The sequence below is a fragment of the Diplotaxodon limnothrissa genome, linkage group LG5, assembly GCF_057381915.1.
Source record: "Diplotaxodon limnothrissa isolate DT_005_m linkage group LG5, D_limnothrissa_male_GT1.1, whole genome shotgun sequence".
In the NCBI taxonomy this organism is placed as follows: domain Eukaryota; kingdom Metazoa; phylum Chordata; class Actinopteri; order Cichliformes; family Cichlidae; genus Diplotaxodon; species Diplotaxodon limnothrissa.
This window is the reverse complement of record NC_140600.1, coordinates 28,009,856-28,033,582: the sequence shown is the minus strand read 5'-3', so window position 1 is coordinate 28,033,582 and position 23,727 is coordinate 28,009,856. Positions and strand designations below refer to the sequence as shown.

General features: G+C 37.7%; 1 protein-coding gene across 1 annotated transcript in view; it reads right to left on the bottom strand.

The window, feature by feature from the left end:
• The window catches only part of raly (RALY heterogeneous nuclear ribonucleoprotein), a 66,441-nt gene that overhangs the window by 25,255 nt on the left and 17,459 nt on the right, over window positions 1-23,727 (bottom strand). Inside the window, exons 3-6 of the mRNA XM_085354456.1 lie at window positions 18,599-18,668; window positions 17,446-17,493; window positions 6,407-6,570; window positions 1,060-1,179 (exon numbers count right to left, since the gene is read on the bottom strand). Coding sequence (XP_085210582.1) covers window positions 1,060-1,179; window positions 6,407-6,570; window positions 17,446-17,493; window positions 18,599-18,668 — 402 coding nt within the window. The remainder of the gene's footprint in view (window positions 1-1,059; window positions 1,180-6,406; window positions 6,571-17,445; window positions 17,494-18,598; window positions 18,669-23,727) is intronic.

The window sequence follows — 23,727 nt, the reverse complement described above, 5'->3', positions numbered from 1 at the left end:
ACTGAAATGGACAGCACTTCACAATACAAACGAAAAATGACCAAACGCAGAAAAACGAGAAGGTGGAAAGAGGTGAGTGAGGAAAACAAACACAAACAAACTGGGGCCATGCGTTGTGTGGAGCTCCCTGTAATCTAGGCCTATTTAAGCTTAACTAAGCGAGGGTTAGTTAGAGGGATCCAGTCCTAACCATAAGCTTTATGCAAAAGAGGAACGATTCAAATGCTGTGATTACTCTGGAAGTAGAAAAAGTCCCATTACATCTGACTTCCACCATTGCTCCCTTCACAAACTGTGGCTGCCAGGAAAATATTTTTATTTGTTTTACTAATTCTGATTCCTGAAGAGGACAGACTCCAAGGTTGGTTGGAAACACCAAAAAGCAAACAAACAAACAAACTGTGCTCTAACCTTGATACTGGTGATCTTGAGCAGCTTTCTCAGTAAGCACACAAATATTACTAAATTTAATGGCCCCTCATATAATATGTGTATGGAAATGTTCTTATGATGTGAAAAAAAAAAAGAGTCTGCATGCAAAATTGCTCAGTTTTATGACACGTGCACACCGGCCAATTTTTGTCTTACCGCCATGTGTATGTTAGTAAATAAGACTCATTTTAAATCAGAAGGCTCATGCTCGCTGTCTCCAGTCTGCATACTATTTGTTTACCAGCTAGACCCCCTTTGCTCTATACAAGAAACAAGTTTGCTTGGAGGTGAAGTGGAAACAATGTTGATATAAGAGAAAAGGCTGCACTAAGACACAAAAGAAAGAAGAAAAATAACAGATACAAATAATGGTTTCCAAGGTTCAAGGAAGACCTATACAGTTCAATGACTGATTTTACTCAGCTAGTGCAAAATCGCAGGGACAAAGTCAAGGCCCCTTGAAAATGAGGTAATTGTTTGCATTTGTTTAGTTGACCATTACTATTTTACTACTGTTTAACTCTGATTAGCATAATCAGAGTGTGCACTGGTTTTGTAGAGTTCCAATTCCTTGAATGATTTCATTTATAATGTAAGGTATGTATGTGTGTGGGGTGGGGGTGTCACCTGTGGCAGCTATGTGTGGGTCTTCTGTGATCTGCTCCAGTCTGCCCAGCAAAGCCTCGATGTTGGCTTTAATCTGAGTCAACTCTGACTTTATCGCCTGAAGCTCTGTGCCTTTCACTGCTGATAGAGAGACACAGACAAACATAGACAGAGGGGAGGGAGGTGAGAGGGGATGTAAGTGTCCATGTCCTGATTGATAAGCCTGCAAAGAAAGCAGTGGATCCACACACTTTTAAACATTCTCTATTGTTTAAATTATCTTTTTTCCTTTTATGACAGTAACATGTCTTTCATTTTTGATCCTATTTTGAAGCTTCATTTGCGCCTTTTTTCCTTTAAAAAAGTGCCCCCCCCCCCCCCCTAAACATTTAGATTCTCTTTGATTTGATCTCATATCTCATATTTCTAAGCAGGCAATACAAAACTTTTGCTAAGCTCCTTTAATGAAAGCTGGACGTCTGCACTTTAATCACATCCTGATCGTTTGATTTAAAATCCATGGCGGTGATGTACAACGACAAAACTGTACAAGAAATGTGTCACTGTCTCCAAAGTTATGGCCCTGGCTACATCAGGTCCCTCTTCTGATCGCTTTGATGGAAATCCGTAAATATATTTTGATCTTCATCATGTGCTAGTCAAAAACTTGATGTGTTAGCAGCACCGGAGATAAAGTCAGGGGATCACCAAGAACATCTGGAGTCGTGTGTTGGGATTCATGAGCATCTGTGCCAGATTTTATGACATTACAGACAAATATCCTGCTGTGGATCAAAGTGATGAATTACAGTCTTATTCAGTAAATGTTAAACTTTTTCATCTTTTTCTTTAATCAAAGTATTCTGATGTATTTCTCTGAAACTTAATAGATTTTTCTGATCAAATGGATGAAAGCTTGTCTGTGTTTTGAAGATAGAAATGTGAGGAAATCTACTCAAGTTTTATACTATTTCTATTTAGCCTTCCATTTTCCCCCTTTAACTCTACCAGCGTACCTCTTGTGTCCTCACTTCTGCCCCCGTCCTTCTTTTCTGGTCTTTTACTCCGTTGTCCTGTCCTTTTCTTTTAGTTTTACATTGTATTTGTATTTGTATTACATTGTATTAAAATTCTAGTTTTGTGTGCCTCTTTTTTAAAGCACTTTGTGACTCTTGTTTGTGAAAAATACTGTATAAATAGATCATTTTTTCTTTCCTTGCTTGCATTACCTTGCTGAGCCATGCCTCCCTGAATAAGGTTAAATGCAGACAATTTGGTTCTCTCAGCCAAAGTTTATTGTTATTGTAATGTAGTAGTGACAACCTCACCCTCTTTGTTTAATCCTATTAAACCTATAGGGCAATTAAATTTTTGTTTTCAACTTTGAATTTCGACAGACTCTTTGTCTGGAAAAATGCTCCCTTTATTATTCCTACAATAAAGATATCAAAGGCAATGGAACAGATCCAAAAATCCAAAAGATGCATCTCTGTTTGACATAAAAATAAGACAGCTGAACCCTTTGATGACCTTTCAGTGATCTTACACACACACACACAGCCTCACACACAAAGACAAACCTTGAGATAAGAGGTCTGCCAGAAGCTAGTAATAAATCGACACATCGCTGCAGTGACTTGGCATTAGTTTCTCTTTACCACTTATCACGACCTCTAGGGAAGATCTGTTTTTTACAGCATACAGAATCACCAAGATAAAAGTTTTCAGATCTAATGGGTGTTTTGCCTTTGATGGCTGTTAAGATTGTATAGATTTCACCAGAAGCAACTGGACGCAAGCTGCACTCAAGCTGTGCATGTTGCTGTAAGGACTGGGGAAAAAGACACTTTTTCTTTTAAGTAGACAAGATGGCTTGTCGTGCAGAAATCGATGATTGGATTAATGAAATTAAATTGTTACCAGGACTTCATGTCTTCACTCTTTCCACCCTTCTCCCTCGCACACAAACCCAAGAATCCCCCCCGCCTTTTACGGCTTGTCTGTTCATTACAAGTTATACATGCAGGCACAACCCGAAGCCTTATCACACAGGCTCTTTTAGAAGGTTGCTCTGACTCTAGACCCCAGGCGATAAAAGACCTGGCAGTCTTCCGTTGCCTGCTTGTGCTGCCATGGCTTTTTGCCTTATTCCATCTCTGGTATTAGACACTGGTGTCTGACGCTTTTATTTTGGTCTTACATTTATTCTACTGAAGACTTTATGAACAATCACTAAAACTCTGACTTTTTCTCTCTGACTAACTTATGTATACCTTTTTGATCTTTAAGCTCGAATAAGCACAAGCTCAATTCAATACAAAGAATCGACCCGAGCAACGCAGTTTCTGCTACATTATTGCTGCCCTATCTGGAGAATTGTTATTTTGTTGTCCAGCACATGAGATTCCTTTCACACTTAAAGAGTCTAATTTTGATTAATGACTTTATTAGAGTTATTTGACTTCAAACAAAAGGGACCCAGAATCTGCCTTTAATATCTCCCAGCCCACACACTGTGACGTCAGCTCAAGCCAACATTCAGCTAATCCGCATTGTTCAACCCACGCCTGGCGCCTGCTGAATTCTGGAGAGTGTCACCTCTTTGGACAGCTGTGTGAGAAGAACCAGAACCAAAAAAACAACTCTGGATCCAATTCATGACTGTACCACGAAGGTAATGATGTACCATTCCTTTCTATGACAAAGACCCGCTGAAATTTCAATTTGATTTAATTAGTTTCCTGTAGCATTTTGCTCATATAAACCCGCTAACCCTTAAGGCTGCACGAGAATTGGGTATTCTAACATGGTACTGTAACATGGCGGAACTGAAAATAAAACATTATGTGTTATTATCCTCACAAAACATTAAGTTAATAAAAGAAGAACTGTTTTTTTATAGTTACAGTGATAACTTAATAATATGAGTGTATTATTATTTATTTAAGTATTCTCTTAAAGCCGCAGGAAACAGAAATAAACTGAATACTATAAAAGAAAAAAGAAAAAGGCCACATGTAGCTGTATGTAACAGCATTTTTTTATTTATTTCATAGAACAAAATAATTTTTGTATGAAGCTACATGACTATATATATTTTAAATGTGATACTGGCATCTATTGTATTTGATGCAATAAACTAATTTTGACTATGCTTTTGAATTTAAATGCACAGACAATATTCTTGAAGGGGGTCAACAGCGAGCAGGAAAACAAAAGATACTACCATTTAAAACCGATGAGAACTTCTTTATTTTAAAAAATGGGGGGGGGGGGGGGGGGGGGGGTTAGTAAAGTTCTTTGGACACAGAAGTCGCTGAAGTTCATATCACTTCTATCTACAACTAAGTTCCTAACTTAATCCAAGGTTTGTTAAAATGTCATCTGTTTCCCATTTCCATGCTGGAGGGAAGTATCTTCAAGGCAGCGCTGTGATGGATGTGACCATGCTTATGCTTTGTCTATGATAGTTTTAATATTAAAAAAAAACAAAAAAAACCCTTTCCATGTATTAGTTTTTGGAAATGATTGATAGAGCTTAAATTATTATTTTGGTCTTATTCGGCGTATACATAGATGCCTCTTCACAAAAGCTTATCGCAGCTTGAAAGGTAAAATCTTCAATTCTTCAAAAAAATCTTTAAAGATTACATGAAATGTGCTAAATTGTTATGGAAGTGAGTAATAATGGTTAAAGTATTCACTAAAACAACTAAAACTCATCTTTTTGGAGTTTGATTAACATTAACTGCTTTACTGCTCTGGTATCTTTTTTGTCGTGAAGCACTTCATGATCTCTGTCTTGAAAACTGCTATATAAATAAAAATTTACTGACTTAATGCATAGAATGCAAAACAGGATACACAAATCTAAAGTAAAAAAGCAAGAAAACCAAGATTTATTGTTTTAAAGAAAAGAATACACATCATGTAAATACAAATCTAAAAGCTGGGCCGTTACTAGATAATTATTTAATTATCCTTTATTAACAATTTTAAAAAAGAAATATTCAAAAGTAAAAAAAGTAAAAAAAAAAAGTTTTATTAAGGCAATTTTATTTATATAGTGTATTTCATTACACTCAATATGCGTATGTCCTCATGTGGGTTGTGTTAAAGCTGAGGTCCCTTGACGGTGAAGCAGGATCATCTTTAGATTTAAGTCTTGATTTGGAACAGACAGAAGAGCCCCCAGCTCAAGCTCTAAGGCTGCAAACATTTCTCCTATGTAGCTCGGGGCCAGACCCAGATAAGTTACGAAAGTCATCAGCAAAATAAAACAAAAATAAATCCCAAAATATACAGTACATAGGAACACTGTAGAGAAGCCAGGACTGGTTATTCTACTCATTCTAACTTCATTCTGAATTGGAGGCAAGAAAGATAATTTTTTCATATTTAGCCCAGAAAAGAGGTAGTAGATATAGTCTCCAAAGCAAATAAAAGCATGAATGGCTTTTTCTATATGGGAGTATGAAAACGAGCGGTAATAGCGGTAGTAAATATTAATAGTCAAATTAAAATCATGTGAAATATAAAAATGTCATACCGTTGACCATAGGTCCAGTTGTTTAAGGATGTCCTGTGTAACTGCAAGCAAAACTTAGTTCATATCAGCGAGCATTAGGCCAAAAAAACCTGTTCTGATATCCCCAAAAAATCTGCAGTTAAAAAAGGCTTTTGTTTATTCTCTTTAAAACAATTTGCAATGTAAGTTTAATGAATACACAGAAAGACACTTAAATCTGTGACATGTAAATTGCTTTGTGAGCTCTACGTAGACTGAAAAATTCAGGGAGCTGACAGGGCCTTTGCATAATTTGTTTAGAATCTGAATATGCTTTCAATTCATGTGATGGGCAACTGGTAAAAAAAAGGAAAGAAAAAAAAACAAGAGAAAAAACAAGAGAGAGACAAGGATTAACCTGATGTTTTGGCCTTCCAATGTCATGTAAAAGCAGGGCTTGAAAGATAGATGAAGAGGAGGTTTGAGACAGGGTGGAGCTGGTTAGAAATTTAACCAGAAGAGATAATGAATAAGAGAAAAGCAAGAAATATATGTAGTCAGAAGGAAAATGTTTGGTGACAGAGCTGTGTGTTTTTCCTAAAATCAATATCACTGACAATTTGAGAATTTAACAAGTTATATGTACAGAATTGTATATCAATATATGTACGTGCATATTTACTTTCTTAAAATGTTGATATTTATTTTTACTTCTACTTGGAAAAGTAAACAGTGACAAACTAAAGTCAACACATCAGACTTTAATGGTGGATTAATGTGGTGTAGGTACTGCAATGCTTTACAACAGCTTCTTGTAAAGCAAAACTGGCTGATGGTTCATTTGTACACGTTGAAACTCACATCTTTGTTTGTTGCCATTGCTGGTTGGGAGGATGGAGGCGTTACACGCCAGCAGTTTGACAGGCAGAGACTTGACCCGTCGTACGAGGGGTACAGCCACTCTCGGGCGTTTGACTGGCACCACACGTGGAACAGGAGACACTCTGCCACGGTACTCAAACAACCTGCGAAGAGGAAGGTGAGGGGAGACAGAAAGAATGAGAAGGAAGCAGGGGCATCAAAGTAAAGAAAGATAGAAAGGAGGGTTGAAAAGGAGGGAAACAAAAGGAAATGTTGAGATAGGAGAATAGAGGTCAAATAAGGAGGCAATGTTTTGAAAATGACGTTGTGCTAAAAAAAACTACATTTATCTTTAGCTGAATCTATGAAAAATGCCAAAGATGAAACAGTTTGACAGCATAAAATAGTATTTTGCATAAAACCTGGGATACCTCGCTACTGTGTGTTGAGTGTCACGGAAAAATTTGAGAAAACTGGACGTGGAAGATAAAAAAAGAAGATGGAAGCTTTAGATGTTGTATTATCGCTTATATTCTTTTGATTTTTTTTTTTAGATATTTATTGGTGTATGTGTGTGTGTGTTGTATCTTGTATCCTTTATTTCATGTGCTGAACTTTGGTCAAATTTATTGTTTTAAATGTGCTTTATGAATAAAAATTTGCCTTAGAAATTTGCCTTACTGAAGCAGTGTGAGATTGGATATATGGATGTGTCTGGAAACTTGCTTTAAAAAAAAGCGGGAAAAAAAAAGTACATTCAAGTAAATAATTTATGCAAAAAAAAAACAAAAACTGACAGTAAAGCTGAGAATGTCTGGCTTTGTGACTGTGCTGCTCACAGCTATACGTAAAAATCACCCAAACAATACCAAGATTTAATGGCCACATTTATTAGGTTCCTGGCTTTTTTAGTACTTCCATTGGCAACTGCTCAGCAAAGAATCAACAACAACTATTAAGGTATTCTATTAGCCTTGTAACTTCTCAGCAGAGCTTTTGGGAAAAACATCTGTTGCAAATGGTTTACTTGGATTTTATGAGGATAAACACTTTGAAAAAAGACTTTATTACTATTGTGGAAAAACAATATTTTTGATCTTTCTTTGTGGAACTTCTGGTAGTTTGTAGACACAGTGATTTAGTAATGTTTTGAGCCTTTAGTAATTTCAAAGCTTGGCATTTGTGTTTTATTGAAATAAATAATAATAAATAAAAGTGGTTTAGAAATTCCAAGGCAAAATAATTTACGCAGGCATCATTTTATCATTTTATGAAAGAGTCCACAGAAAGAGCCAGAGGAAAAATGTCTTTTTTGAAATCCAACATATGAGCCTCATTTTCTTGTGGTACACCCTGATGACAGTCTGCTGATGGCTTAAATAAATTTATGAACTTCATGTTTCACAAGTTTAAAAAATATATGCAAAGTTATGTTGCCAAAGTAATACAATTGGGTTACATTACAGTTCAGCCAAACATAAATCTGTAATAAATTAAACCTTTTGAAACATTTTCAATTTTAAATCTCAGTTGTGTTTGAACATGTTGCTGCAAATAAAAGAAACATGAGCTCATGCTGTGAAACTGCTGAGGCAATTCAATAAACATCAAATGTCTTTAAACAAATTGGAATAAGCAGAATAAGCTGAGGAGCAGAAATGAATTACAACGGCCCAAACAAGTTGATTCTTAATTATGATTATTGGTTATTTATTTGGCAAAGATTAACAACAACCAGGCTAATGTAGGGACAGAATGTCAGTTAAATGGACGATGGTGGCTCAAGAGTTGGGAGTTCGCCTTGTAATCGGAAGGTTGCCGGTTTGAGCTCCGGCTTGGACAGTCTCGGTCGTTGTGTCCTTGGGCAAGACACTTCACCCGTTGCCTACTGGTGGTGGTCAGAGGGCCCGGTGGCGCCAGTGTCAGGCAGCCTCGCCTCTGTCAGTGCGCCCCAGCGTGGCTGTGGCTACAATGTAGCTTGCCATCACCAGTGTGTGAATGTGTGTGTGAATGGGTGGATGACTGAATGTGTAAAGCGCTTTGGGGTCCTTAGGGACTAGTAAAGCGCTATACAAATACAGGCTATTTAAAGCCAGTGAGTCTTTTATCGCATAAAAAGGTAAACATTTACATATTTTCTATATCTGCTTGAGAGCCATCATCTCTTACTGAGGTTTTAAATTTTGTTGCGCTAGCTAATGGTAAGAAACCCTGGCCATGTTGAACTCGTTTTGTGGGTTCAGGTGTAGTCCACAACCTTAAGCAGCTTTACAAATTATAATGAGGAAAAGGCCAGCCCTTATTAAGTGCATTGATTAGGAGAAACAGATAAATAATCTATTACATACATTTATTTTACTGCTTTTAAATATATTTGTATTTATTTTACTCCCATCCCAAAGAACCCGAGATTAAAAGCAAAAGATGTGACTGCCAGCTCTAATGATCTCTGTAGCTGAATAAAAAGCAGGAACTCAACAGTTGCTTGTTTAATGTATTAAACGCTGAGAAGAATGAATAATTTAAAGAGTAATAAATTTATAAAACTATGCAGATTTCTATAATGCAATCTCAACAACATAATCCCATTCTGCGTAACACACTGATTTACTTTAAATGGTAAGAATGTGGCCATTTCTTCTGTTTGTGGGAGAGCAATGAACTACTACAATTTAACGTCCCAAGTCTGAAAAAGGGTTCCAGGAACCTCAGGTCAGAGTACATATTTGGGCACAGTTAAAAAGTTAACTGCTTAAATCAAAATCTTTATTTACACCCAGGAGAAAACATGTCATGTGTTGGTTATTCAATTCGGGTCATGAAAAATAATGACATTTTTTAGAAACCTTCTGGATTATGGTGATTTAATTCAACCACTCTGGGAACAATGACCTCCATTTGGTTTTACTACATTATGTGCTATCCTGCACAGGATGTCCTGCTAAGCCTGCAGTTTGAAACTTTTTGGACAAGCAACATCATTTTTTGGTCTGTTTTCAGTAATACGCCCAAACAAAGTCCATAACTTCTAGATTTACACACTCCTGGAAGTTGTTCAGATATTAGATAAACTGAGATTTTTGCAGATAGCAATAAAACTGTAAAGTCAAAGAGCTGATAGTCATCGCACATAATTTGTCCAGATGGCATGGCGATTTCCTCCACTAACTTAATAAAAACCATGAAATGGTAAATCATATTGTGTAATATGAAAACATAATACCACCATTAAAGCAAAGCTATTCTGCTGGGCCACGCAAACCCCAGCAGAAAAAGTCCCTGATCCCCTGATTTACTGTAAAGATCATACTTTAGGAGGTGGATAAACTTTGATCCCAGCTCAGGTGATGTAGGGTCATGAGTTTCAAAATAAATAAGATACAGTAAAAAGAATGGGGGAAAAAGACAACAGCAGAAGCATTCTCTCTCATAGAGTCCATTTTTGATATAGAAGTAGATCCACTTAACTCAGATTTTTCAATTTTAGGGTCATCGTATTTTATTTCACATGTGCACAGCCTCAGCCTGAACACTCTTAAGCTATAAAAATACTTATAGCCTGGACTGTTTGTAATATTTTTACATTTAAAAATGTGAGTGAAAAAGTGAGATTGACACATGGGATGGGTGTAAATCAGTGCTGAGGTCTGTGGCCCAGCTGGTCAGCATGTTTCACCAACTGTTAACAAAATGTGTCTGCCCACTTGAGCTCAGAAAAAAATCTACAACTATGGTTTCGAAGCTGGAGGGACCGAAATGGGTTTGAGAACCCAAATTGTGGAGAAAAGGTGAGTGGGTGCAAGCTATTGATTTGTTTTCTTCGCAGGGTGGTTGAACACTGGGAATACGACTGTAAACATCTGGAAGGAATTCTGCGTAGCAGTGCTGTTCTTTGGAAAGCTTTGGAAATAAGCCAGTTAAGGTGGCTGATTCAGATACCTGATTAAGAATGGGACACGGATGCCTCCGTGTGGAGGCGCATCTTACCCGCCCTTTCCCAAGTCTGCCAACACGACAATCCAGTCTGGAGCAAGTGTCACATAAAAGAAGTAATAGATGGAATATTGCACATTGCCAATATTAGACAAAAAAACTCACTGATGTAATGCTTTATTTGTAATACACAATACAATCAAGTTGTTGTGTGTGCAATGATCCTAAACTTGTAACAGTAAACAAGGCCAGGTTCATGAAGCAATGTTTTTGCCAGTTTGGCCTGGAATAACTTGGCTCACATCAATCCCCATCAAACATTATTTGGGATAAGGCTGTGAGCCTGTTCCCAACTTTTGAAATGATCTTGTAGCTAAATGAAAGCACATTACTGCAGAAAGGTTTCAAAATCTTGTGCTAATCTTTTCCAGAGCAATGAATTATTATCACAGCATATGAATGTCCTATGAATGTAGCTTTAACATCTTCACCAGCCACACAAGGGTGTTCACAAACCTTTGGCCATAAATTCTCTGTTGTTCCTATGCTCTGATTTTTAGCAAAGAAAGCCACAATTAATTAGAGTGAGGCTGTCTTTTGTTTTGTTTTTTTAAATTTAGTTTTTAATTTTAAAAGAGGATATCTGTTGACAGAAGATATCTACACTGCGTGAGGCTCACAGCTGGTGTGGCAGAGATGTACAGAGAAGTTTTTTTTCGTTTGTTTATTGTTAAGACCATGACTTGTGCATGCGTAGTAAGTGTGAGCATACACTTCACTGACTTTGCTGTGGGTGTAAATACACGAATCGGTTTCTTTCTGATTAGCTTTAAACATGTATAGGGTCTACAATTGGGAAGTCATTAAATATGTGTGTTCTTTAAATATTGTCCTAATAGTATATACAAGTATTAAATAAGTTGTAGGAAGCAACCACTTCGTTCTACAATTCTGATATACTTGTCTTTTAAATAAGTTGGCAATGTGAGAGTCATGCTGTGGTAATCCTTGGATGAGGTGCTTATTTAATTTCAAACTGATGGTGCGTATAAATGATCTTTCAAGTCCAAACCACAGAAACTGGTTTACGCTGGGTTCACAGGATTGCATATGCTATCCACACAAATGCCATTAATCCTTTATGGCATGCTGAATGAAATAAATTTAGACACTTTTTCGCAAGTGACAGTATATTGGAACATGACAAGAAATAAATAATAACTATTATCTACCAAACTGGTTAGTGACAGTTCTAGGTTAGATGTATGTTCCAGTTTCTTTGTGAGCACATACAATATTTACCTCAGCTAGTCTTCCAACAGAAAGGGGGTTAGAGTCATAGTCTCCATGTCTGACCTAGTTTTCAGGCCACATGTTGTTTTTGTCTCTCTTTCTCCTGTTTTTCCTCTGTCTGCGTGGGTTGAGCTCACCTGGGCTCCCGCCCTTGGCCCACGCACCTGGTGTAATCAACCACTTGCCACGGATCTGTCTGATTGCATTCTTTGCCCAAGCCACTATTTAAGATGGTGGTTCAGTGGGCTTCTTTGCTGGATTGCTGAGTAACCTCAATTCCCTGGACCTGCTTCCTGACCTGTTTTCCCTGAAGTCTGGCAATGTGGTGTGGTGTGGAAACGCGACAACGGACAAAGGAGTGGAGAGCGAGAGCGTGGAGTGTGTTTTTTGGACCTGTTTCCCTTCCTTCCCTGGAAATCCTTAACCCTTCGCACTGAATATAGTTTCACCTGGTGATTGTGTAAATAAAATTGTGACTTTTCTTTCTAACCCCGCTGGTCTGCACCTCAGTTCATTCCGTCCTTGTGACATCAAATCAACCTACTAGAGCTTACAGTTTAGTCTTTCCAATATATAGGAATTTTATCTTTTCATAAAACATATTTATACTCCTAATAATTTGGTGAAAGAATAAGATGGTAGAAAGATGCTTATTTTCTCTGCTACCTCTTCTGAGTTAATTTTTATATACTTGTGATATTAAATATTCTCCAAATATTGTTAGTTGCCCTGCAGGTTAGAACGCTCTCCTTGTAACTCTGTGATTTTGAGTGTGCATATGCCATAACCAGTGTTGGGTGTAACACATTACAAAGCAACATTACTTCAGTTATATTTACGTATACTGTAGCAAACAGTTGTGGTCAAAAGTCATATACTTACTGACATTTCAAACTTGTTCACCCAGTTCTTGTTTTCTAATGTCATTAAAGATGTCTGCTGTACAATCATACCACCCTGGACTAGAAACAAAATAACTTCAGAGGTGGCAAAAGTAGAGATACTTAAGTAAAAGAACATTTTTGAAAAAATTAAAAGCTGAAGTACTCAATCAACTTCTTAACTTAAAGTAATAAATAATAAAAAGTACAGACTCGGAAATGTACTCCAAGTATGAAAATAAAAAGGAGCACTTTAAAGGACAATTCTACCAGCTATTTTTGTCATGTGCTATATTAATTCAGTACACAATAATATAAAATGAATATGAAAGTTATTCCAATCTAAATTCTAATTTTCATGAATGTACTCAGTTTAAATCTGTTATGTAGGACACAGTGAAAAACAATTTAAAAATACCTTAATTTTCTGTTGCCTACATTATAGAGTTGATTTTGCCTCCACAGTTAAACAGGAAAAAGAGTACAGTCAGGAGTTAAAGTGGGATTCAGCAGGTAGGGGAACACAAAGATTGGTTGTAGTGGCGATAATTTCCATTGACAGTTCCAGTGTACAAGCTTTAATCAGCTGACTCGTGCTGCTTTGAGGTTTACCTTCTTTATAGTTTTACACAAATGAATTCAAACCCAATGCTTCACAAGCTGTCTTAGCTGATTTCGATTCTCTAAACTGGAGATGGGGTGAAAGCAGTCAGCCTTTGAAGGGGTGGAAATTTGATATTACTTGACAAATTTGAAACTGTGTGGGTGATTATTAGAAGTGGAAATTGTATGGATAAAGGAATACATGCCAATATATAATGTAGCACCAATTCACAATAACAGCTGTGTTAAGGCATTTCAAATCACAATGTAAAGATCCCACAACGTTAGATGGAAACTATCTGAAAAGTCCTTATGAGCATGCACTTGGCAATACTGGCAAAGAAGATCTCCCTTCTCACAGAAAGTGACCTCCAACAGTCACAGACAGGGCCCTAACCCAGCCATCTGCTGTGACATGACATGCAGCCATAACATATAAATGTAATGCAAGTATATACAGGCAAGAGGGGAAGAAATGCTTAGTGCATCATGGATCAAGTCCACCAGGAGCCAAAGCCTATAGCAGCATAACTAAGGGATGGCTCAGGGCTAGCTGACCTAACCATAAGCTTTAATAAAAAAACAAAGTTTAACGCGGAAGGTGTCTGGTATCTGAACCCAAATTATGAACTGCTCCACAGGCTTTCAGGCTTGCCTTTTAAAGAAAGAAAATTATAATAGCTGTAGGCTATACTTTCCATTATGCTTCTAGCAGCTCCAAGAACCACAAGTAAGCATGTACTCTAAGAGCGAATTGCTCTATTGGGATAATCTGACACTAAACAGCAGTGGTGTGCGGTAACTTTTACAGAAAGGCAAACATATCTTTTTCTGTCACCCAAATAGTGAAAGAAAGGGTTTGCATGGGTTACAGGAAGCATCCCAAGGCAAGCATCCCACACTAGCCCACATTTTAGCCATGTGTTCAAACACCCCTGAGAGCAAAATTCTCAGTTCACTCTTTGTTTAGAGGTAAACTTTAGTGGAATTGTGATGTATAAGAGGATTAATAAACGCAACTGGTCTTCTTCTCTGGGAGACGGAGAAACCTCAATTACCCCCACTTCACTCCATTAGACTTTTGTATTTCAAACTGTTAGCATGACCATCTTGAAACACGAATGCTTGGTACCACAAGCTTCAAAAACCTCAACATATAATGACACCGAATAACCCCCTGTTGTTTTAGTGATTTTCTTTCCTCTGGGTAAATGCAAAGATTGGATACAGATACTATTTTAACATCTAGTGTCATCTGGATGCATTATCATAGATTCTTCTCACCAAGCAACTTCTGTTTTCTGTTCTGCTCACACATGTAGTTGTTGAAAGTTGAAAGAGGAAAAGCCTCCCTGCTTGCTGAGTTACTAAGATTAGTGAATATGCTTAATATGGTCTGATCTCATATTGTCACAATTATATGTAAATACAGTGTCATTACACGCGAACGGCTGTAATTTTCGTGCCTTTTAATGCAGTTTCGTCATCACTCAGTAAAGTCTGGAAAAAATTATATGAACCCTTCAATTTAGTGATTCATAGAACAGAACCTAGTTTAGCAGCCACCACTTTCAAAGGACTTTCAAAGGATTTTTCCTGATGCTGTTTGCAGAACCTTGAAAAATGACAAGAAGGAATTTTAGACCATTTCCCTTCCAAAAAAGTATTTCAATTCATCACTATTTCTGGCATATCCTTTTAAAGCTTTCCTCTCTAGGACATATCTGGAGTCAGATCATCAACAGATCATTTTTTCTTCTTTTTTCCTGTGTGCTTTGTTTTTCTTTCTTTCTTTTTCTGTCTTGGTGCATCATGAAACTATCCCAAACGTCAGGTCACAAACAGCTTCACCATCACCACCTTCAGCCATTATATGGCGTGGAAGCCTTGAGGTAGCAAATGAAGTACAACAGCTCCGATGAAGTTTCGTTAATGGTGTGCACTTCATTTTTTTATTTTTGTCTTGAAGTGTTGTGGAACCTTTAGTCTTTGTAAAACTGATATATCTTTCACTCGTGGTATCCTTTATTTTAAAGCTTAAAAAACACAAAAACAAGAAAGAAGTTGGGGTTTTTTTGCAAATTGTAGAGGTTTCTGCTTTTTTATTTTTTTTATTTTAGCTGTTTCTCATGTCTTTTAGGATTATTTATTGTGCTTTTGATGTGAGTAGGAGAATAATAACAGTATTAAATTTCTTGCATGTCAAGAACAATTCTTCCTTTAATGTCCTTTGGAAATTGAGATTGGGGATGGTTCACACCAGATCAAATACAGCAGACACATCAAGGGCCATCTCTACAACCCACACTTTAAATTTTATTTCCTTAAATGGAATACCTGCCTCCAAATAACTTTTAAAGAGGTTGTTATCACTTACATTCACTTTTTTCCAGGGTGGACTGAAAGTGATTGCTCAGACTCTTCAATAAAATGAAAAAAGGTTCCAGTTTTTTTTTTTTTTGTGACTTATCTTGCCTATTCCAAATTTTATTTTTTCCCCCTAAAACTTTATTTATTCTTTTCAACAAGAAAAAAGCAGCAAAACCAAACAAAAATATGTAAAAATTTTATTTTGAAGGCCTTAACACTAATGAATAAAATCATTTCAGACATACATGACTGGAACAACAATTAGCTTAGAGTCTGAGGAATTCCTGGTGTACAGATGAAGTTATTTTTCTTTTAACCACAACTGCAATGCCTTTGATGATGACTTTCACCTGGTCTTGTCAGAGCAGTAATAGTTACCACACTGTGACATGACTGCAGAGGTCAATTCAAATTGTCTAAATTCAACCAGATGTTTCTCTGATAAGACTTATTGAAAGAAAGGTACAAAAAAAAAGAAAAAGAAAAAAATGCTCTTAAGGAGGAAAATATTGTGTTGAAAGATTCTGTCTGAAATCTTGTAGATCTTATCACTATGATGAAAGATACTGTTAGTCTTCCTGCTGTGTTAGCATTAAATCTGATCAACTGTCAAGTTTTGCTGTCATAAATATCAGCTCATAGAATCTTGCTGCTGTAAGGATTTGTGACAGCCTCCACAGTGGGCACCGTAATATAAATCAGTCTCTTCAAAAAAGCTGCAGTTCATCAGTAAGTATAAAAGTCCCCACTGTTCCCACTAAATGAGATCCGACCCAGCACATGAAACAGTGAGAAAAGACCTTGTTTAACCATTATCACAGCATTTGGACTCTGTGATGTGAAGTAAGGCGTGCATTTTTGCATTTTCAGTAGTGGCTCGTCATTAGGAGATGTTCTGGTTCTTTTATATGAAATTCCAACATCAAGACTTTAGCTTTGACTTTTTATTTTAGGGACAAGGAGAACTCTCTGGGATGCAAAAACTGGTATGTAAGACAGATGATGAGCAAACGGTATGGTGAAAAAAGTCCTGAATTTTCAATGTGCTGGCACACAGGTCATTTCTGCTGAGTATTAGAACTCTGCTTTGACAGTCTCAGCCTGGAGGCCTCCAATAATAAAATCTGCTGAAAACATCTGGGTCAAAGCCAGAAACCGAACTATCATCATCAGAAAGATCCTCCACACGTAATTTGTGTTCATTTGAAACAGAAGTTGATGTTTGTCCAGAGTGAAATTGCAGACACGGAAGAGCAAGCGGTCATGAAGGGAATGATCTAAAAATAACAATAGCTAAAAATAGTTGAAAGTAGTGTATAACTGGAAAATCTTAATGGGAAAGCTGATTTAAATCAGTTACGTTAAAGTCAAAAACTTTAGATCACACCTTATGGTTCTTAAATTGTTAGGCTGACATATGTGAAATCAAATTTTTAGAAATAATTTATTGAAGCACAATTCTGCAGCAGTATATACGTATCAACAGTATTAACAGAAAAAAAAATATAAAATGTGCAAATATACAATCCGCTGTTAAAAAGTAAATATGTAAATAATAGTGTTATGTATATACAATTTGGGTTATGACACATAGAATTTGGTATTGCAAAGTGGTGGTTAATAGATAGGGGGTGGGGGGGTGGGACTGTGTTATTGGATAAGTAAAGGGTGGTCACGGTTATTGGGAAGAAACTGGGAACTGTAAAATAATGAAACAAGTGATATACTGTAACTTTTTCAAATTTATGGCATTTTTTTTATAGATCAAAATATCCAACCCAATATTTTCACCTTTAAAAATTTCTTTTCTTTTCTTTTATATATCTGCAACTGGAAACCAATAAAAGGCCTAAAAACCATACTTTCTCTGTTACTGCTGGATAGAGATGTCCATGTGTTACCTAAATGGGTTATCATGATTAACCTGTTGCTGACAGCTGAAAACAGTCCATGTGTTACCTGTCATAGAAGTCTTCTCTGTAGTAGTCATAATCAAACTCATAGCCGCTGGGTAGAAAAAGCACAGCACAACATAGAGTCATAGAGTATTTTTCATTACACGAGCATGAAACTGCATATAAAGCACCATAATATGACAAAAAAAAGGTTTTCAATGCAGTTTATAGTTAAAAATACAAATGAAAAATAAGAGTGTATAAAATAGTTACAATCTGTGTGGGAAAGAAACCAGAAAAACAGACAAAAGGTACTCAAACCAGAGATAAAACAAGAGACAATAGATCTTCAAACAGACTGCTAGAGGCCAAGAGTGCATTTATGACACATATTTTAAAATTACTGTTAGCATCCACAGTCTGTTAGCATGTCCTGAGAAGCAGAGTGAAGAGCAGCAGGTCGAAAAATAAACCTGTTCCTTTTATCACTAAAAATGACCAGCGTCACAGTATGACAGTTGGTAGCTATGAGCCTACATTAGTATTCAGACAATGACAGGTTTAAATGGTAGAGTGACGTACAACATGACTCTGCACCAATTTAAATATAAAGAAAAGACTATAAAATAAAATCATTCAGAACAGACTTTAATAAGGATTTCTTAGTCCTCATTACTTCTTTATAGATAGTGCGGCAGGGCGTGGTCGGTTGATATTCTGCGGTGAGGCGGACACACCTGAGCGCCATTAGTTATCACGCCGCACCTGTATTAAAAGGCTGTGAGGCTGTGCTGGGTCCTGAGTGTTGTTGTTGTTGGAGTATGTGGCTGTGAGCTGAACAGCTGCAGCCAGTGTGTAAACAAGCAACTGTGAATAAAGTGCTGAAAGGCCTGAGGTCTGCTGTGGGTTTATTACAAATTGATAGATAGAAACTTTATTGATCCCACAAGGAAAATTGTTGTTATGCATTGTAGGTGGTTTTGATGCTATACTACAACTTTCCTTTTGTGTGTGTGTGTGTGTGTGTGTGTGTGTGCATTTGTTTATGTAGTAATACCGTTTGTGGTCACATTACTCTCTGCCAGGCTTCCTAATCAATCCCTTGGCCTTAAAAAGAAGCTTTTTAGCAAGTTCCCGAAACACTCAAAGAGCTGCTTAGGAATTTGAGTGACACATTAATCAAATAATCAATAAGTCTGATAAATAGCAGTGTGTACCTGTAGAGAGAAGCTGCTGATCGTTTCAGGCCTTTGGGTCTGGGCTTTGGCTCTCCCGCCATGTTGATATCTGGAATATATATATATATATATATATTTATATATATAAAAAAGAACAAACACTCTGTTAACTACCAAATAAAATTATATTAATCGATCATTAAAAAGTATTGTAGCTAGATCACAAAACAGTAACCCTATCTGTACCTTTAACTGTGCCTTTAACTTAGATCTAAGACAGTTCCTGTGTTATCTTGTAACTTCCAGTAGAGGTAGCTGTTGAGCTATTTTACAACAATAACAGTGCCAGCTGTTAGGTCAGTTCCCCTTACTGTGCAGAAGGGGAGGGGAAAAAAACAAGAAACTAACCCCTCAGCTGTGTTTGTTACTTCGCTCATTCTCTTATGTCAAAAAGGAATATAACAGTACATCCAAAGTACATGCTCTACAATAATTACATGGTTGTAGAAGCAATTAAAAATATATGTAGCTGCTTTGTAGGCCAAATAAAATGAAAGAAAATGAAAAAAGAAAGAAACTGTCAGCAAACTTTCTGAATCAGACATCCAGTTAAAGACGTGGAGGGCCTGATTTCAGCTGACTGGGATAAAAGCAGGCTATACCCTGAAGAGGTTGTCTGTCAACCATAGGTCTAACAAAGACAGACTGACAACCAAACAAACCTTGGAAAGCATGTTTTAACCCAGTATCATCTTCCTTTGAGGCAACAACTATAATCTGTAAATCACTTTTCTCCCCTCAAGTCCTGAAATAATTGTTGTGTTCTTCTAATGTTTTGTAAATACTGCAATAGTAATTATGATCAACTAAAGTATGAAAACTTAATTACACCAAGTTAGGATTAATGGAATATGTATGTTTTCAGGAGGCAAAATGATTTGAATGAATTGGGGGGGGGGAAATAGTAGAGAAACTAAGAACAAAGCGTCCTCACTGTAAGATTATTAAAGACAGTTTGTTGAGAAGGTTTTCTTTTTTTTGGTTCAAATTTGTGTTGTTAATTACACAGTGAAAGGAAAACAAAGGATCTGTCATTATGAATGATGAAAATGTCATGAGCTGATTCCTACGTTGTGGTCTTAAATTTAACAGAATATTAGAGCTCATTTGCTTTAGTTCCACCCAGCATGGGTAGATGGTTAATGGCTAGTCTGCTAACAGAGGGGGAAAACAGAACTTGCACTGATGAATCACCATCCATCCATTTCTAAATCACTTCATGGTTCAAGGTCACCAGAGCACCAGAGTCAATTCCAGCATGCAGTGGGTCACGGAGCACCACAGCTCACCAGTCTATCACAGAACAGCATTTACTTTCTAGTTGTAGGAGTAAACCAGAGCATCTCTATGAAAGCCTTACAAAACTGGAGGAAACAAACTCCATACAGACGAAAAAGGTTCAGCAGATTTGTATCAGACTGGAACCCAGAACTCGGAATCAAGCACTGATACTGCAGCCTCTCACAAATTAGTGAGATATTTAGATATTTCCAAGCAAAAATTACTGGCAACTTGGGAAAATACCTCTTCAGGTTTGATGTGCAGTGTTCACGTGGGTTTTTTCACTCTCCAAAGTATCTTTAGATTGTAAAGTTTACTGAAGTAAAAATTCAGACAAATGCAGTAAAGCAGTAAAATACACTCAAATATAAAATAAATTAAAAGTTGCTGAAAACCGGCTAGTTTAAAATTGCTGTTGCTTAAGCTAAATTAGTAATAAATCAATAATATTGTGATCTCAGTTCTGCAAAACTACTAGCACTAGTTTGTGATCGTATTTGACTACAAGGAGAGGATACATAGCACGTTGCTAAAATCAGAAATATTAAATAAAGAATCAGATAAAACAATATGTAATAATATTGTAGTTTTAATAACATTATTGTAATGCAGTGTGAGTTAAGGCAGAAACAAAATGTTACATGGAGAGCTGTTTGGGCTGGTTACAGAGGAAGCAACCGGAAACGCTGGTGACACGAGCATTTTAGGAGAGCAAACAGTCTAAGCTCATACTGGCCGTTCTGTTCATCTGTTTGAGTATGATTGTTAATCAACAAACTGCTAATGAGCCAGTGCCTGTGAGCTACTAAAAAAAGCAGCTGATGCTAGTCATCCAATACCAGCCCCCCTTAAATCCTCCTCTGCTTGAATATAAGGTGATGCTCCTGTCTTGTTAAATTTTATGTAGTGCAGGCAGCACTTGAAGCATAAAGACATCACCACAAGTTGAAAAGTATATAAAAGGATTTGAAGTTGACGGATAAGCAAATTGTAGCAAATACTACGAAGGCAGATGTAACATTTCTGAACTTACATGAGGTCTTATCGCCTAAAACAAACCTGTACATTTTACAGTGATGGAAAACACGGAGTTACTAAATTTCGCAGACAATTGTTTTTATCTTAGAAATGTTGAAAGATGAAGACAGAGATGAAGAAAGATGAAGAAAAAGCATCCACTGAGGATAATAACAGGATGGAGCGAGGATGAGGACGGAAAGTGAGTTTTCAGCAACCAGAGGCTACAGATTCAAGCCTTTTAACTTCACCGTGAAGGAGAGTGTGCACGTGCCTGTGTGTGTGTGTGTGTGTGTGTGAGTGTGTGTGTGAGTTTGAGGCAGTGATCCAGAACTGTGACTCCAGCCAGGTGTGAAAATGGTTGGAGTCCATTGGTTTGCAGGAAACACACAAACACACATACCCTCCCCTCTATGACCTAGTGAAAAACTGTGCAAGCACGCACACACGCACGCACACACACAGTTTACCTGCTGCTCCATATGCCTCACTGACTTTACCTGTAGGTCCTGCTATTTAAAGAGGAAGCCTGTAAGGGAAACACAAGCACACACACACACACACACACACACACACACACACACACACACACACACACACACACACACACACACACACACACACACACACACACACACAATGCCCCTTTGAGGAGCAAGTCATTTCAGTCTGTAAAAACACCTCATGTCAGCTGATCAGCGCATTAAAATTAGTAGTTTGTTAGAATAGTGGTTTATGAATCAATACTACTCTCAGCTGATATGATAACGTTGGGTGGAGCACTAACTTTGTCTTTTTATCTAAAGCAAAAGGTCAAAATATTAGTTTGATGACACAACATGCTGGGTTTTTTCTCATGTTTTACAGTGTTTACAGAAGTTTGAGGACAACACTGAGGCAAATACCTTGTACAGTACTCTTTGTGCCTTAGGTGAGTATTAAACCAGCTTACTGATTCCTCCCTACCTCGCTGGACTAGACTGAGAAGAGAAAGGTGACACCAGATTTTATGAAAACACTTTCGGACGACATAATTATACATAAATTCTTGTAATAATAATATGTGGTTATGCCTGTGTAACCCAGATCATTGTTTGAGTATGGGATTTCTGATTATTTGTGGTCACTGAACGCACCACTGTGCCGTGCGCATAGCCACTCTCTAGTCCAGCTACAGAGTTTTTCCTTCCGTTCATCCGATGAGGCGCATGCTGCTCTCGTGCCCTCTACGAGCTGGAAATTCGGAAAAAAGTCTTGTAGCGGTTACAAACGTGAAGCGGAGCTGAGTCCGACAGCATTCGCCATTACACGAACTCCTCTGGCTGGTTTGTTTGCCCTTTTGGTGCCCTGGATCCTACTGGATGAACTGCCTTGTGGAAGTCCTCATCTGATGACTCTGCCGAACCGTCCTGGCAAATAGATGGTCGTTGCTGCTTGCTGGATGCTATTATTGGATGCTACACCGTTCCAACAGAGCGGTAGGAACAATTCAAAGGGCCCCAACGATGCGCTTTATTTTTCCCTGAGCTCAGGTGATTTTCTTTTGGCCAAAGGACCTTAAAGGATACATATTTGTTTTTATTTATTTATTTTATTTTTCTTATGACACTGAGTGGAAAGACACTACAAAAAAAAGGGGGTTTATTATTTAAAATTGTGTCTAATAAATGTGTTTATGTTAAGTAAGTGTGGTGTCCATTGTGTGCTGGAAGCCTTATTGTTCCTGTGGTGGAGCAGCTACTACCAATCTCCTTTACGAAACTAGCCTCTGACAGGATACAGGTATTTGGGATACATTTGATTTCTTGTAACCTATTTTTAGAGAAACTGTGATTCTGGGTTAAACATCGGGGTGAAATTGATGACACCGACACCTAGTGAACTGCCCAAGGTCAACAGTCCTGATTTCCACGCATTAAAGGTTTGGCGTAAGTACAGATTGCGTTACAAGTGGCGAGCCAGCCAGGAGATTGGTGAAAAGTAGCACCTTGACTTTCCAGCTCACAACACCTACCTCTTTTCCTTGACCCTATTGTGTTGGACATGGATCTTTGCAGACGTTTTGATGTAGATGGCCAGTGCTCACTTTTTGTGACTGGCGTTGAAGGGATTTACACAGATGATGACATTGCTAGTGTTTTTTCAGTAAATGGTAAAGTTTCTCGGATAGTTCGAATTCCAGATGAATCAAACCAGCCAGAGGGTAGAGTCCTGATACAATATTTGTCCGATCAAGCCATTTCCAAGATCAACCCCCAGATCTTAGGCGACTTGCCGAGCCCCAAGGATCCTGCTATCGGTTGGTCTGTCAAAACCATTCGAGATGTTGCTCAGGAAGAGGTAGGCAAGGAGTTAGCTCGTAGATATTTAGAAGAACTGAAGGCTGTTGGAGATAGTGGTAAAGCAGGTTTCTTGAGTGTTATTCAGAGTGAGGTCAAAGAAGTTCGACATAACTCTGAGATTCCTGACACACAGCCACACACAGCTCAGGATGGTGACACATCCCTCCATGACATTGTAGCTAGTGATCATGATGAACCTAATCACTACACACAGACCCACAATGCACCTGATAGTGCTGTGGTGAACCCTGTTAATATCGACCGCAGTCTCCTTAACCCACCTCAGATTCAAAAAGTTGTCGTTGAGCACGTTATCAGAAATGACTCAACAGCCCCGTGGTCTACACAAACCAGACTGCGCACCTTTTCTGGCCGTGCTCCTAGGCCCAATGGTGAGGTAGACTATGAAACATGGCGCACACAAGTGGACCTTCTTGTCAGTGATTGCTCTCTTAGTGATGTGCAAAA